General features: G+C 47.7%; 1 protein-coding gene across 6 annotated transcripts in view; it reads left to right on the plus strand.

The window, feature by feature from the left end:
* FLVCR2 (FLVCR heme transporter 2) overlaps positions 1-14963 on the plus strand; it is a 57947-nt gene that overhangs the window by 35557 nt on the left and 7427 nt on the right. For 5 of the 6 annotated variants that reach the window (XM_045060278.1, XM_019833323.2, XM_003987879.5 and 2 more), the window contains exons 4-9: positions 7964-8031; positions 9207-9310; positions 12664-12774; positions 13928-14033; positions 14184-14295; positions 14875-14930. In XM_045060278.1, the coding sequence (XP_044916213.1) occupies positions 7964-8031; positions 9207-9310; positions 12664-12774; positions 13928-14033; positions 14184-14295; positions 14875-14930 (557 nt within the window). The other variant, XM_045060279.1, reaches the window with a different exon arrangement.

Genomic DNA, 14963 nt, shown 5'->3' on the forward strand with positions numbered 1-14963 from the left:
GAGTGGTTTTAAACTTCTGGACACTCATCTATTGGGTTAAATGATCACACAGGAAATAGATAGGGAGGCACGTCTGGAATGGTGGAGTGAGGACCTTGGATAATCTGTTCTATCATAAAGCAAAGAGTACAACCGGCCAACATTGTCAAAATCAAATTTTCAGAACTCTGAAACAAAGGCTTGCAACAGCCCAAGGGACATTTATTTAAGAAAAAATGGCTGAATAATGGTAAGAACAGTGAGCTTTGTGTTTTAAGTTGCCCTATTCCAATCCGCCTCTCCCAGCCTCTGTGGTAGCCTTGACAACCAGCAACCTCGCAGCCGTGGTAGTTGTGAGAACTTAGAACCAGCAGCCTCACAACCACCGGATGGGGCAAAAACAATTTTGGAGCTCTCCCAAAAGCCCCATCCCTAGGTGATTATTTGATATCTGACAGTTCCTTAGAAGAACCCCATTCAGAGGACTTGCCTTTATTTAACCTGACTCAGAGCTTGCTCTGTGGGAAAAGTGCTATTTCCAGGGCATTTGTTGAAAACAATCCCTGTTTAACATCATAGCTGCCTAAGGGAATAATACCAGTTGGGGGTAAACAGGAGGCTGGCCAAAAATCTTGCAAGGAAAATCTAGAGACTGAGACGTCCAGAGGGGCTTTGGAAACCTCTGACATATTGTTAGGAATCTAGAAGTCCACATGCACCTGCCCAGGGAAGATCTGAGAAAGCCCTAAACTCTCACCTCTGGCCCACCTTGAGGCTCTACGCGAGGAGGAAGTGAAGGCTAAGGCAGAGTTGTCACGTGCCTGCTGGAGCCTGGAAGGAGAGCCCAGCCCCCACACAGGGGATGTCCTGGGCAAAGGTGGAGACTAATTAGTTTAAGGCATTTAAAGAAATCTCTGTCTAAACATTAGCTCACCACTAAATTGGTGGAGCAGAAACTTCAGTGGCTGCACGTGACAAAGAATACAAACTTTACAAAATTAGTCCAGGAAAATCACTAAACAAACAGCAGCAACAGATCCTGGCGAGGGAGGAGAATCTCATTTCCAGAGTTGATATGGTATTTAAAAAGTCCGGCTTCACCTAAAGATTGTGAGACATACGAGTATGGCCCATACACAAAAGGGAAAAGGAAAAAAACAGTGAAAAGAAACTGTTCCTGAGGAAGCCCAGATGTTGAACATAATAAAGATTGTAAATCAACAGTATAAATACACTCAAAGAACTAAAGGAAACCATGCCTAAAGAATGAAAGAAAAGTAGAGAATAGTGTCTTAGTAAGTAAAAATATAAATAAAGACAGGGGCAAAAAGGAACCACATAGAAATTCTGGAATTGAGAATATACTAACTAAAATGAAATATTCACTGGAGAGCTCAAAATCAGATTTGAGCTGGCAGCAGAAAAAAAAAAATCAGTGAACTTGAAGATAGATCAAATGAAATTATCCTGTTTGAGGAACAGAAGGAAGGAAGAATAAGGAAAAATGAGCAGAGACCCTGAGACCTGTGGGAAACCATCAAGCAAACCAACATATGCTTATTGGGAGTCCCAGGAGGCTAGGAGAGAAAGGGTGGGAGTAAATTGTCATGGAAATTGAGATCATGCTAGCCCAAAAAACCCAATTCATTTCTGAGTCTTTGGGAGCATTTGATTCCATGGTGTATCCATAGAATTTATTAACTTTTTGAATCAAAGGCCTAGGGTTATTCCAGTGAGAGGGAGTGAAACTAATCTGGATGTTTGCATATATGCCCATTCATTATAGTCAGAAACTGCAAGCCTTTTTTCCATGTAGATAATTGGACTTGGCAGCAAGGCTCTTGGCCAACAAGGAAATGATTCTTAGGCTTAATCACAGATTTGGAAAAGATTTTATTGAGCTATTATTGTGTGTCAAGGCACCGTGTTAAGTGCTTTACATGGATTATCACATTTTATCTTCAAAACAAACCCATGACATAGGTTCTTAAGTCCATTGCATTTTTATACACGAGGAAACTGAGGCTCTATTTAGTTCTTTGCCCACAAATGGACAGCTAGCAAGCAACAGAGCTTGGGGTTTTGTGTTTTTTTTTTTTTTTAATGTTTATTTTAGAGAGAGAGCGCATGAGCAGGGGAGGGTCAGAGAGAGAGAGGGACAGAGAATCTGCAGTGGGCTGTGTTGACAGCAGGAAGCCCAATTTAGGACTCAAACTCATGAAGCGTGAGATCAGGACCTGAGCCAAAGTTGGATGCTCCACCGACTGAGCCACGAGGCGCCCTGCAACAGAGCTGGGATTTAAATTTCTGTCTGTCTGACACCAAAGCCCATTTTTGTAACCACCATGCCATTTTGCCTCCCCATGCAGAAAGGAGCATCTTAGAAACAGAGCCAGAGTTCTTTTAGTCCCACTTGCCTGAGTGGTCTTTGGGTCTAACTAGGGGAGTATGTCCTTCCTCAGATTCAGTTCTCCAGACCAGTTGCCAGGGGGTTGTCTTCTTCTAAGTTGCAGATCTAGAGTTCTGGGGTTTTTGAAGCAGGACCAACTTACATTGACCAGCCATCTTTGGGATTTGGAAGTGACGGGGTGTTGGCCGTAGTGTATCTGTCTGAGGTTTATAGGTCATGTAAAGGCAGTGTTGGGCACTGAAGCCACCCAAGAATCTCTGTGCTCTTCCAAATTAAATCAGTGCTCCAAATTATGAACAAAACAAAACAAAACCCTCTATAAGTTCAACTAGATGCTTTGAAGCCCTCCAGAATTCCCCCCATCCTTCTTGCAGTTTCAGGTTGGGCTTTGAAGAAGAAGATGGTTCATACTTTTTATACTGTACATTTGATGTTCTGTTCTCTGAATTATATGCACTTAAGAGCATGCAGCTAGAATTGAGCAGATGATAGCATTTCATGGGCACATTTGCTGGACGTGGGTGGACATATCTTAGAGTAAGAGCCTCAGGTGCTGGAATGGTGAGTTTAGAGTTGGCACATAAGGAATGAGGAGTCTGAGTTTTGATGTCAGCTCTGCCAATTACTGAGAGTACCTCCTTCACCCATCCTGTGCCCATCCTTTGTCTCTCTAGTTATCCTCCTCTTGGAAAATAGGAATCAAATTTGCTTCCCATAGGAGTGGAAATGAAAGCTTTTAAAGCAATTGCAAATAGACGCTGCATGAATCCATACTGCTGTTGTGTTGGTAAATTTGTTGATGTCCTACATACTTTCATTGGTCTGAACTGGATTTCACCAAGTAGGGAGTAGCTCCTGTGTAGATGGCGGGATGTCCAGTATTGTCTTCATAGTGGTTTTCCAAATGCCTCTCCAAGCTGCTGAGTCAGCTGCCCAGAGCAGACCCAGTGAAGGCTTTGGAGGAATTCCAGGGGCTTTTTCCTGTAGGCCTCTGGTTAGACCCTTAGAGGGAGGTTTGAGAGATAACATAAAGGCTATCCGGCTAAATTTGAATTTCAGATAAACAGCACATTCTTTTCAGCATAAAGATAAACAGGTCTCATTCAGTATTTGGGACATATTTATGCTAAAAAAATTGTTATCTGAAATTCAAATGTATTTGGATGTATTGTGTTTTTTTAAATGTTAATTTGTTTTGAGAGAGAAAGAGTGCAAGCAGGGGAGGGGCAGAGAGAGGGAATCCCAAGCTGGCTCCAGTGCAGAGCCCGACTGTGGGCTTGATCCCAGGAACCACAAGATATGACCTGAGCTGAAATCAAGAGGCAGACAGATGCTCAACCAACTGAACCACTCAGGCACCCTTGTTTTTGTTTTTTCTAAATCTGGCAGCCCAACTTAGAGGGGAGGGAAGCAGAGATGGGGTCGTGTTTGATGTTGCTGAAATATCACAGGAATAAGAGACCGTGTCCTCCTCTAGTAAAGGGGAGAAATCCCTTCTCCAAGGTTGGCAATGCAGGAAGATGCAGGGCTGGAACCAGATTTTCCACAGATCTGCCATAGTCTGGGGTCAGGGTGGGTCTTCAGATGTGTATCAACAGAGGGTGTGGTGGGAGTGAAGAAAAGAACCTTTCTTTGGCTACCTTCTCCTAGGGTCCCTAGGCCTTGCTTTCACATGGCCTCCCCTGCTGTCTTATCATCATCAATGGCGTAACAACTGCCATGCTGAAAAAAGTTGTTGAAAAGGCTCCTCTTCTAGAGAATGTCCTCAAAGGGACTACTTTTCCATGTTATCTCCCAGCCTTGCCTTCAGCCATGCTTCTGAATAATCTTTCAGTGTTGGGCACCCAAACTCAGAGCTTCAAAGACACCTTCCCTTGGGGCTCTCAAGGGCTTTACCACTGTCCCCGCCTCCATAGGTGCTTTATGGCCCCCACTAAGATCCTGCTTAAGAGTGGGAATAATAGCCTTCTCATGATTCCCTGGAGCTTTGGTGAGGTCAGGCTGGCCCTTTAAAATGAGGGTTTACTACAAGTTAAGGAAGGACCGAAGGGGAATGAACACACAATATCCAGAACCTAGAGATAGGATCTGGGATCAGTGTTTCCCAAGCTTGCCTGATGATAGAATCCCCTGGGGTGTTTGTTTGAGTGTGTGCCTAGATTTCCTTGCCTTTCTTCTGGACATTCAGACTCCCGAAAGTCTGGGTGAGGGCCTGGGAATTTGCTCTTAAAAAGCATTCCAGGTGATTCTCATTTGCAGCAGGGTTGAGGACCTCTAAAGTAGGTGTGTTATGGGTCATTCTCATGGTCACGAAGCCCCTTCCCATCCCAGCTGCCACCATGTTAACCCCAGCACCTGGGAGCATGGGCCTGGTCTTTGATCTTCTGTATTCCCAAGGCCATTTATTCCTGAACTCTAGTGAGTCTAAGAAATGCCCAGGTTTGTTTGTTTGTTTGTTTGTTTTTGTTGTTGTTGTTGTTGTTATTTTAAAATTGCAGATTCCTAGCTCCATTCCAGGAGGATCAGATTTAGTAGATTCAGGGTAGAGTCTAGGAATGTGCATTTTTAAACTCTAAAGCCTTCTAATGCCAGTGGTCTCTGGACCACAGTTTGAAAAACAGTTTGACAAAGAAGAGAAAGTGATGACACATCCTTTCCTCCTTCCTAAATCCCACCTCCTCAGTGACAGGGACTTCTCCCAGGTGACTGATACCAGCCATGACCTGGCCTTTCAGGGAAGAGAGTGTGGCCCTGATCTGACAGACTTACCTTGCTGTGGATAATCAGACCTGAATATCACTCAGGAACCTTTATTCGTACAAAGGAAATTCACACTGAGGGCAGAGCATGCGTTTCATTCCTGCCCTTCAATGTGGACGTCGAACCCCTTGGTTTGAACTTGTGCTGTTTAACTGTGTCTGGCAACCTCTGACAATATGGGGAGGGACACCTAGATTAAAGATTGATTCAGAAACTGTGCAAAAACTCCTAATTCCTCTAGCGTTGGACTGTAGAAACGGTTGGAAAGAATGGCAGCAGCCTTCCAGGGTGAACTCCTGCTCCTCTCCCCTTGACCTCTTCCTAGCTTTAGCCCTGATTCAGTCTCCAGCCTGGGGGATAGTGGGGGATGGCTGTTGGTAGATCCCACTAGTCTGGCTGAGCCACTGGGTCTGAAACTTGAGCATTATCAGAATTACCTGGGGGGTTTGTTCAAATACAGATTTCCCAGCACCACTCACAGAGTTTCTACAGCAGTGGGTCTGGGGTGGGGTCAGGAATTTGCATTTCTAACAAGCTTCCAGGTGGTGCTGATAGACCACGGACTACACTCTGGGACAGATTCCTCTAAACCATTGAGCCCCAGAGAGAGAAACCCCTCAGCTTTAATAGCGTGGGTCAGCCTACTTGGGACTGTATGTCTCTGCCTTTCTCAGGGTCACAAAAGTGATGGTGTTTGGGGTTGGAGGTTGGCTCCCAGTCCTCTTGGATCATTTCCCTCTGTTTCCTATGGATTCTACTGGCCTTGTGCATCCCAGTTGGACCCCATACTGAGAGCAGATGACCACTGAAGCTGAGCGTGGCTAGGAGTGTCCCCTTGCCCGTTACTGTATTAGACTGGGACCAGGGGCTGAGAGAAGTGTGACGGGCAGGAAGGGGGCATTTTCATCCTTCTCCCTGCCCACACCCCACCCCACCCTTCTTTCCAGGAATGTGTCTCCTTGATTCAGGAATGGAATCTCCGAGTGGCTGGATGTGTGTGGCATAAAGGTTAGGCAGGTATGCTTGGGTTTAGAAGTTGCTAAGAGCCCCAGAGTTCTCGTAATCAAGCATCTTGGCAGTTGTAGTGACATTTGGTGACACTTCTGGATTCTCTAGCTCACTGTGGGTCTGTACCGCTCAGGAGGTGGCACTGAGCCGAACCTTGCAGTGTTCCTCAGGTAACCTGCAGGGACCCGCTGGGACATGAAGTTGTCAGTAACCAGAGCTGGGGAAATCTTTGACAACCAGTTTTGTGAGGATGGAAAGTAGAATGATTAAGACTGGTGACCCTGGAGCCAGAGAGTCTGGTTCACATCTAGCCCCGCCTCTCCTCTTACTACCTGTGTGAGTGTGGGAATGGCAGACAAACTCCCTTTCTCATTTTGCATGCGAATTTGACCTTCACTTAACTTTGTGTCTCCTTCCTCTGGGAACCTGATAAAGGGAGTCAGTCAACTACATTTAGGCAACATCGCGTATGATAAAAATGACCTCCTGTGATAAAAATGACCATCTGGTACTCCCGAAACCATTATTACACTATATATTAAGTTGGATTTAAATAAAAATTTTAAAAATGACTATCTGGAGTGGGGGACCTTTTCATATTTGATCGGAGGCCTCCTTTGTGCCACTCTGAGCATGGTGACTCTTGCCACTGGCCTGTCCTCTGTGGGGCCCTAGAAGGTATGATTACGGACGGCTCCATGGTCTGGTGTTCTATAGACTGGTTCCATTGAAGAGGAACCTCCTGAGGCTGCCCCCTCCCCATGAGCCGTGTCCTGTTACTTCCACTCTTCTAAGTGTATCTTATGTTAAGTGTGAGAGTCTTGTGAGCCTCAGAAGTAGTTACAATTAAAAAGATTCCTGGTGGGTATTATAAAGTGATTTCCGTATTTGTTTTGAAACTCTGTGTGCATTTTTCTCATCTATAAAATGGGGATGAGAACATTACCTACCTTGGCATGAGGATTGTAAGGTATTGAGAATGGTGTCCTCCTGCCATTCTCCTCCTCACTGTCTCCTCACCATCCTTCTCCTCCTCCCATCACCATCCTCACCGTCCTCCTCACCGTCATCGTCACCGTCATCATCACCGCCATTGTTGTTATTATGAAGGGAGGGCAGGAGGCCCTTTCTCCTTTGGGTCAGTTCCAGTCGCTTCTTAGCTGCTAACTCATCGTATAGATTTGGACAAACGGCCTCATGCTTCAAGGACACGGATTCTTACATTATATTCCAGGTGCTTCATTTATTTGTTGGGTGAATCGATGAATTAGGAGAGTCAGCTAAGTGCTCTGTAGGGTCCTTTCTGGTTTCAAACATAAGATTTAGTGTGACGTTGAATCCAAGAAGAAAGTTGAAGGAGGAATGGGGAAAGAGAAAGCACCTGCGGAAAGAGTGGCGTCAGGGATCAAAGGTCTGGAGCAATCTGGAGACGGGACAGGTCATCAAGAGAGATGAAGATGTCCAGTGGTTCTGATGATCCCACAGGTCAATAGGTCAGTGCTTAAGAGGAATGTATTCTGCTCTGGCTTGGGAGTAATGCTTTCTAGAGCCTGTGTCTCCAGGCCAGGGTTAAAAGGATCCGAGGGCAGTGGCGTGTGGCTAAGAAATGGTCTAAATGGTTACTTTTGGTTGCTTTGGAGTATTTCTTTGACAGAAACTGCAGAGTAGCCCTATACTTTCGGAGGATACCAGTCACAAAGGCAACAGGGATAAGAATTTCTGACCTCCTTAACTGCTGGAGGGAGAAGTTAGCCCCGGCCCCGGCGGAAGGCTGTCCCTAATGTTGTTTCTCCCTCCCTCTTTCAGGTCTGAATGCTGGTGCTTTTTATGCCTTGTCAACTCTGCTGAATCGCATGGTGATCTTGCACTACCCGGTAAGGGAGTTCCCTCAGTATGCTGGATCTGTAGAGAGTGAGATTTCTGTCCGGCTCAGCAGGAGCTGGGGCAGTGGTTAACCCTAGTTTCCCCCAGTTCCAGGCAGCAGGGTACGGTGGTATGCTTATGGGATTTGGAGAGAGACAGCCCTGGGTCTCTTCCCTAGCTCTGGTGGCACTAAATTGTGTGACAAGCTGGTTAGCCTCTCTGAGCTCTCGTTCTCCTCTCTACAAAAGAAACATAATCGCTTATTGAAAGAGTATTTGTAGGATTAGAAAGTAAATAATACCGCGCGTGTGTGTGTGTGTGTGTGTGTGTGTGTGTGTGTTCATATATACATTCATATCTATTATATGTATGTAAAGCACATGGCATGGTGCCTGGCAATATAGTAGGTAAACATACATACATATAGATCACATATGAAATATTTAATTTGTAAAATTGGGAGTTGCTCATCTGAAAGCATTTCCTAAATGTTGCCAGAACCAGCAAGGGCTGGATCCTGGGAATGGGATACTGAGTGTCCTAGAGTCCAGCCCTCTTTTGAAAGGACAAAGGTCTCACACTTGCAGACGGGGGAGGCCACTGTGGCTAAAGTGTTCCTGTTTTGGGGTCTGACAGGTCTGAACTCAGATCCTAGCTCTGCACTTAATAAATGTCTCATGACCTTGGACTAAGTAGGTGAATCTCACTGTGCCTGGGTTTTTTCCATCTGTAAAGCGGGGAATATTGATTCCTAACCTTATGGTGGGAATTTTCAGAAGTAAATGAGATTATATAACCGCTATCTTCCTATTCCTTTTGGCACTGAGAGCTCAAAAAAACTAAGTGTGGAATATTTGAATATATATGTATTTTAGTTTCCCCATCTGTGAAATGGGAATAATGATAAATAAGATAAAAGGATTAAATGGTTAAAAATCTGCTGCAAAGTAGGTGTAAGGACAGTTTGGTTCACCTCAGCATCCAGGATCATGCACACACATGCAGGGTTATATTCGGTTGGAAGGAGCAACTATTCTGGGATTCTCTCCCCACCGGCAGCTTCTTAAAGGCCATCTCACCCTGCTGAGAGAGTTGCTTGCCCTTGCCCCTTCACCTCATGGTGACTGGGCTCTGTCTGATGTCTCATCCCATTGCTGGGTGATTGTTGGGGCTGTGGTTTTCCCAGGGGGAAGAAGTGAATGCTGGAAGAATCGGCCTGACCATCGTCATTGCAGGAATGCTTGGGGCTGTGATCTCAGGCATCTGGCTGGATAGGTCCAAAACCTACAAGTAAGTGACCTCCTCTTGGACTGAGAATTGGGGGCCCGTGTTTCGAAATGACATATTCATCAGCCACATGGCTCCAAAGGTTTGGGTGCAGCAACCGGGGGGGCTCAGTGGTCAAGTGGTTCACATTTATCTTCTCTGAGCCTCAGTTTCCTCATTTATAAAATGAGGGAAACAGTCCCCATTCCATGGGGATCTTGGCAAGGTTAGAGATGGACATGAGGCCTCGCACGGTACTTTTCCCTATCCCTCCGTGTGGTTTGCAAAAGGGGCAGATGAGGGAGAAATGAAAAGGAACGTGGAAAGATGCCAGCAGCTAGAAAGTTTATGGAAGCCCCAAAGAGCGATGACGAGGAGGTGGTGCCACTGCCCATTCCCTTGGCTCCCTGGCGGATCCCAGGGGGTAAAGCAGGGCATCTGAGCTTCCTCTGATTTACACTGTATCATCTTGCGATTGCTTATACCTCCTTGGTAAATTCTGTGATGTGCTTTGGGCCTGAATGCCCAGTGTGTTTCCAGGAGCCCAGAACAGTGTTTCTAAGATTTTAGTGTATGCCAGGCTAATCCAGGACACTTATTAAAAATAGATTCCTGGGCCCCGCCCTCATGGATGCTAATTCAGTAGGGGAATCTGCATTTGTAAAAAGCAGCCCACCCTGGTGCCTCAGTGCCACAGCCCGGCTTGGAGAAAAGGCTGTGGAGAACAGGAGACCCAACATCCTTCCCTTCTTGGTGCTTCTGTCCAGTGCTCTGCACCCACTGGGTGCTGGTCGGCTGCTTAGCTGCCAGGGTTGTCCTGCACTGGGGCAGGGCGGCTGCTGTGTTGAGGCCTCCAAAGTCCCCAGTGCCTGGAGGCGACAGACGGTGGCAGACCTGTTCTCTGCCACACAAACCCGCTTCTGTGAGGCTCTGGTCAGACCAGGTCTCACTCTGGCTGCCCTACACAAAGGCCAGTTGAGGCCATCCTTGGGGATGTGGCCGCCTGGCTGGACACGACGTGGAGCCTGGCTTGGCTTAATGACTGCTGGTGGAGCTTGGCCGCCACCTCGTCTCTGCCATCTGTCAATTGCTTGCTTCGACCAGACATGAGAGCAGTGAGGTCTGGCCTCCCGCGAACCGGCGAACAGCAGTGTCCCTTTATCCAGGGCTTGCTCTGTGGCAGGAGAGGGGAGGGAGTGGAGCGTCAGCTGGGCTGGAATGTGGGCAGCCAGATGATTGAGAAGAACTAGAAAATACAGTGGAAGGGCTGGGGGAACACTTCAGGGCGCAGACGCCACCACCCTTGCCTAGGGTCGCTGATGTCTGACTCCTGCAGTCAGTGGGACACATTCTCCCCCTGCGCTCCGACCCGGGCAGAGAAGGGATGAGAGCTCTGTGACCTGCTCCTTTTGGTGCCAGTTCTCTTCTCCCTGAGGCGCCCGGATTTGTCCCATTTGGTTTGGAGGCTGGAAATTGGGTGGTCAGATCCCTTTATTTCAGGCTGGGACTACATACAAGTTTTCTAAAGGGGTCAGTGCTTTAAAACGAAGCTATGGTTAAGCAAATATGGCAGAAGAGGAGCTAAACTGGTATCCATGAAGTTGCTTTGTGCGGGGTGGGGAGTGGGGGGGGACTAGATGAGGGTGCAGGGTGGAGGACGAGGCAGCTCCTCTGTCCTCAGCGGCTGCCTTTTTTTTTTTTTTTTTAACGTTTATTTAGTTTTGAGACCGAGAGAGACAGAGCATGAATGGGGGAGGGGCAGAGAGAGAGGGAGACACAGAATTGGAAGCAGGCTCCAGGCTCTGAGCCATCAGCCCAGAGCTCAATGCGGGGCTCGAACTCACGGACCGTGAGATGGTGACCTGAGCTGAAGTCGGACGCTCAACCGACTGAGCCATCCAGGTGCCCCGCTTTTTTTTTTTTTTTTAATGTTTATTTATTTCTGAGAGACGGAGACAGTGTGAGTGGGGGAGGGGCAGAGAGAAAGGGAGACAGAATCTGGAGCAGCCTCCAGGCTCTGAGCAAGCTGTCAGCACAGAGCCTGATGTGGGGCTTGAACCCACAAATTGCGAGATCACGACCTGAGCCAAAGTCAGACGCTTAACCAACTGAGCCACCCAGGCGCCCCCTCGGTGGGTGCTTTGAAGCCCCAAGTAGGAGGGGTGTCCTTTGCACCCTTTGGCCTTGAGGTTTTCCCAAGAGGTAACCCTGTGGTGTATTCGAGTGTATTTGCGTAATAGTTTCTTTCAGTAGAGAGGGCATAGGTTTCAAATCCAAGGGCTGGGTCCAAATGGCCAGCTCTGCATTTACTCAGGGGGTGACTTCGAATAAGTAACTTAACTGGTCGGAGCGTCAGTGTCCTTATTTGTAAAATTAGGGATAGTCCTACATTTCCTGCAGGGCTTCTGTAAGGCTTGAGTGAGATAATAAATGCAGGTGAAGTGCTGAGCAGAATTCCTGGCACCCAATAAATGCAGCATTAGTTTGGTATGACTGTAGCACACATCTGCTGGCATCCCCACCGTGTTTCCGGCTTCAGGGGAGACGAGTGAAGGCTCTAAGCTTTTATTGTCTTGAGTCCTCATTTTCGTGGCAGGAGGCAGAGGGATGTGCAGAAGCAGGACAGGGAGAGGAACGCGGGGCCAGCTGCAGGAGTCAGGGCTGCTAGAGTCGTGAGTGGGCATCATGGGAGAAAAAGTGTGGGAGGGACACAAGCAGGGTGAGCCCCAAAGAAGCAGCGGCAGGTTGCCAATGGTCCTTCTGGGGGGACTGACAAAGGGAAATGGGGAGTGGGCAGAGCTTTCTCCCTCTGACTTTGGAGACAAGCACTTAGTTCAGACAAGCGAGTGGCAACAGGAAGAACTTCGAGACGACAGACAGACTCTAAACGGCAGATCGCTGCCCAGCATTGTGGTGGGGTCTTGGGGCAAAGCGGATAAGCGGAGTTGGGTAGCTTCTGGGGATAGTGCTGCACGCCACTGCTGCCTGACCACCGCTGATGTTTGTTCCGTAGTTTTGGTGAAGGATGAGGAAAGGAAAGGGTTGTGTCCTTCTTGCTTGTGGGGCAGCTTGATCTTGTTGAGCGGGTTCTGCAGGCGGAGAACACACATGCAGCAAGGTGGCTTCATACTCTTCTGGTCTTACCCTTTGAAGCAGTGGCCATGGTGTAATTAAGTGACTATTTGTGTGATCACCGGTTCAGTGCCCATCAACCTCATGGACAGAAAGTTCTGCTTGAGCAGATGTCCCAGCACACAGCAGAGGGCTTGACACACAGCAGGTCCCCAGTTGCTACTTGTACAATGAGTAAATGAATGAATGAATGATCCTGTTAAGGTCAGAAGTGTATGACTCCATTTCTTTGCCTCTGCTTGTAGGGAGACAACCCTGGTGGTCTACATCATGACTGTGGTTGGCATGGTGGTGTACACATTGACCTTGAACCTGGGACACCTGTGGGTCGTGTTCATCACTGCCGGCACAATGGGGTAAGTTTCACCTCTAAACTGTTTAACTGGGAAGCAGCATCCCATGGCTCCTAGAGCTGTCAACATCCTGGAAGCAACACTGATCTCTTTGCTGACTTCTCATTGACCTCTGGAGATGTGGAAATCTTGCCCAGAGGCCTTGTTTATGTGTAGTGCTGCAAAAGGCTGTCTAATAGGGCTTCCATGCTATTGGGATGGAGTTTGTCCTTCACAGACCTCACAGAGGCTAGGAAATGTTCGAAGTCTCTTTTAGCTCTGCCTGGGACAATGTGGAGTCATAGAAAGTACACAGGGCTAGGGATCAGAAAGCCCGGGTCCTTGTCTCAATTCTGCCGCTGACTGACGACAGGTACATCACTGAACTGCTCTGAGCCTCAGTTTCTGCATCTTTAAAAGAAGATGAGAGTGGTCTGTCTTGTAGAGTTGTTGCAAGGAGCGAGAGAGAAATAGATGTGAAAGCAGCATGAAGTGTGGTGCAGGAGTAAGAAATTAGAATTGGAATTTTCCGGACCTGTTATATGAGGAAGCCTAGGAAACAGCACACCTTCCACAGGGATCTCTGCTTAGCCTCACATCCCAGATATTTTCGTGTGTGTGTGTGTGTGTGTGTGTGTGTGTGTGTGCGTGAGAGAGAGAGAGAGAGAGAGAGAGAGAGAGAGATGGTGACAGAGACAGACACCCAGTCTTTCTCAGCAGGCGACTCTCCAGAGGGATAAAGGAGGATTCTGAGCTCCTCCTTCTAGGTCTCAAGAGCCATGGAGATGCTGTTCAGTGTCCAGGGACTTCCCACTCCCAGCACAGGGCTTATGGACCTGTGACACAGAATTTCTCAGCTGAGGGCTGAACGCTGCAGGCATCCCCATCCCTTCTGTAAACATTGATCTTGTCTTTAACTGATGGCTGGAACTAGAGGACGCAGGGGACTCCAGGAGCCTCAGGAGCATGAAGCCTACATATGAACTTCTTCCTGACCTGCAGGGGTATCTCTTTCCTTGGTATGACCACCTGGGGGATGGCCTGATTGTTCAAAGGCCTGGAAAGTCTTGATGGCAAGAAACGAAACAGGAAAAGGAGTTCTAAGGGAGGAGGTGGGCTCCTTATCCTCCTTGTTCTTGAAGTTCTCCATCACCTTGTTTCTGTGATCGGCCTTCAGCTTCTTCATGACGGGCTACCTCCCCCTGGGATTTGAGTTTGCTGTGGAACTGACATACCCAGAATCAGAAGGCATGTCGTCTGGCCTCCTTAACGTGTCTGCCCAGGTAGGGCTCTTATTTGGTGGTGGCCCTAAAGCAGTGGCTCTTTGTTCCCTACCTGACTTGGCTGGCACAGGCATTGCATCATGGCGGCTCAGTTCTTCTGTGGGCTAGTTGGCTGGGCCCTTGTTTCCAGTCTTCTTGGTGCCTTTCCAGGTATTCGGGATCATCTTCACCATCTCCCAGGGTCAAATTATTGACAACTATGGAACCATGCCCGGGAACATCTTTCTGTGTGTGTTCCTCACCCTTGGAGCAGTCCTCACTGGTGAGTTGGGGCCTCAGAACAGGATAATGCTCAGGCTGCTCATGGGCTTAGGCTGTTGGCAATTTGAGACCTCAGTGTTTTGACTGATCATACAGATTGGGGGATACACATGCAAAGGGGCAGAAGGGAAGGCTTGTTAGGAAATGTGTTTGAGAGGCCTGTTTTTAGTGGAATGAGCCTGGGTTTTGGTACCAAAAGACCCTTGTTTGCATCCCAGACTATGACACTGACCTCCATAGCTGTTTGACCGTGGGCAAGTGGATGAGCTTCTGGAAGGCTCACTTTCCTAATCTATAAAATGGGGGTTGTTGTGAAGATTAGAGCAATGTGTGCAAACTCCCTGGCAAATATTAGTGATCTATAAATGAAGGCCAATTTCATCATTGGCTTCTGCCTGTCAGGGACATCAGTGATCCCCAGGCTTTATCAAGTTGGCAGGTGGAACCCCCATTTCCCTGGAATATCTGAAGTAGGTGACCCTTAGGAAAATGAGGGCTCCCTTTCTTGGGTGAACTTGACCATTGGTCTCCTTAATAACTCTTGTGTCTCTGTTGTTCTTTTTCAATCCCTTGACCTCAGCATTCATTAGGGCAGATCTCCGGAGGCAGAAAGCAAACAGAGAAACTCCTGAGAATGTGAGTATGTGGGAGCTTGCTTTGCTGAGAGCT

The sequence above is a fragment of the Felis catus genome, chromosome B3, assembly GCF_018350175.1.
Source record: "Felis catus isolate Fca126 chromosome B3, F.catus_Fca126_mat1.0, whole genome shotgun sequence".
Taxonomy (NCBI): Eukaryota; Metazoa; Chordata; class Mammalia; order Carnivora; family Felidae; genus Felis; species Felis catus.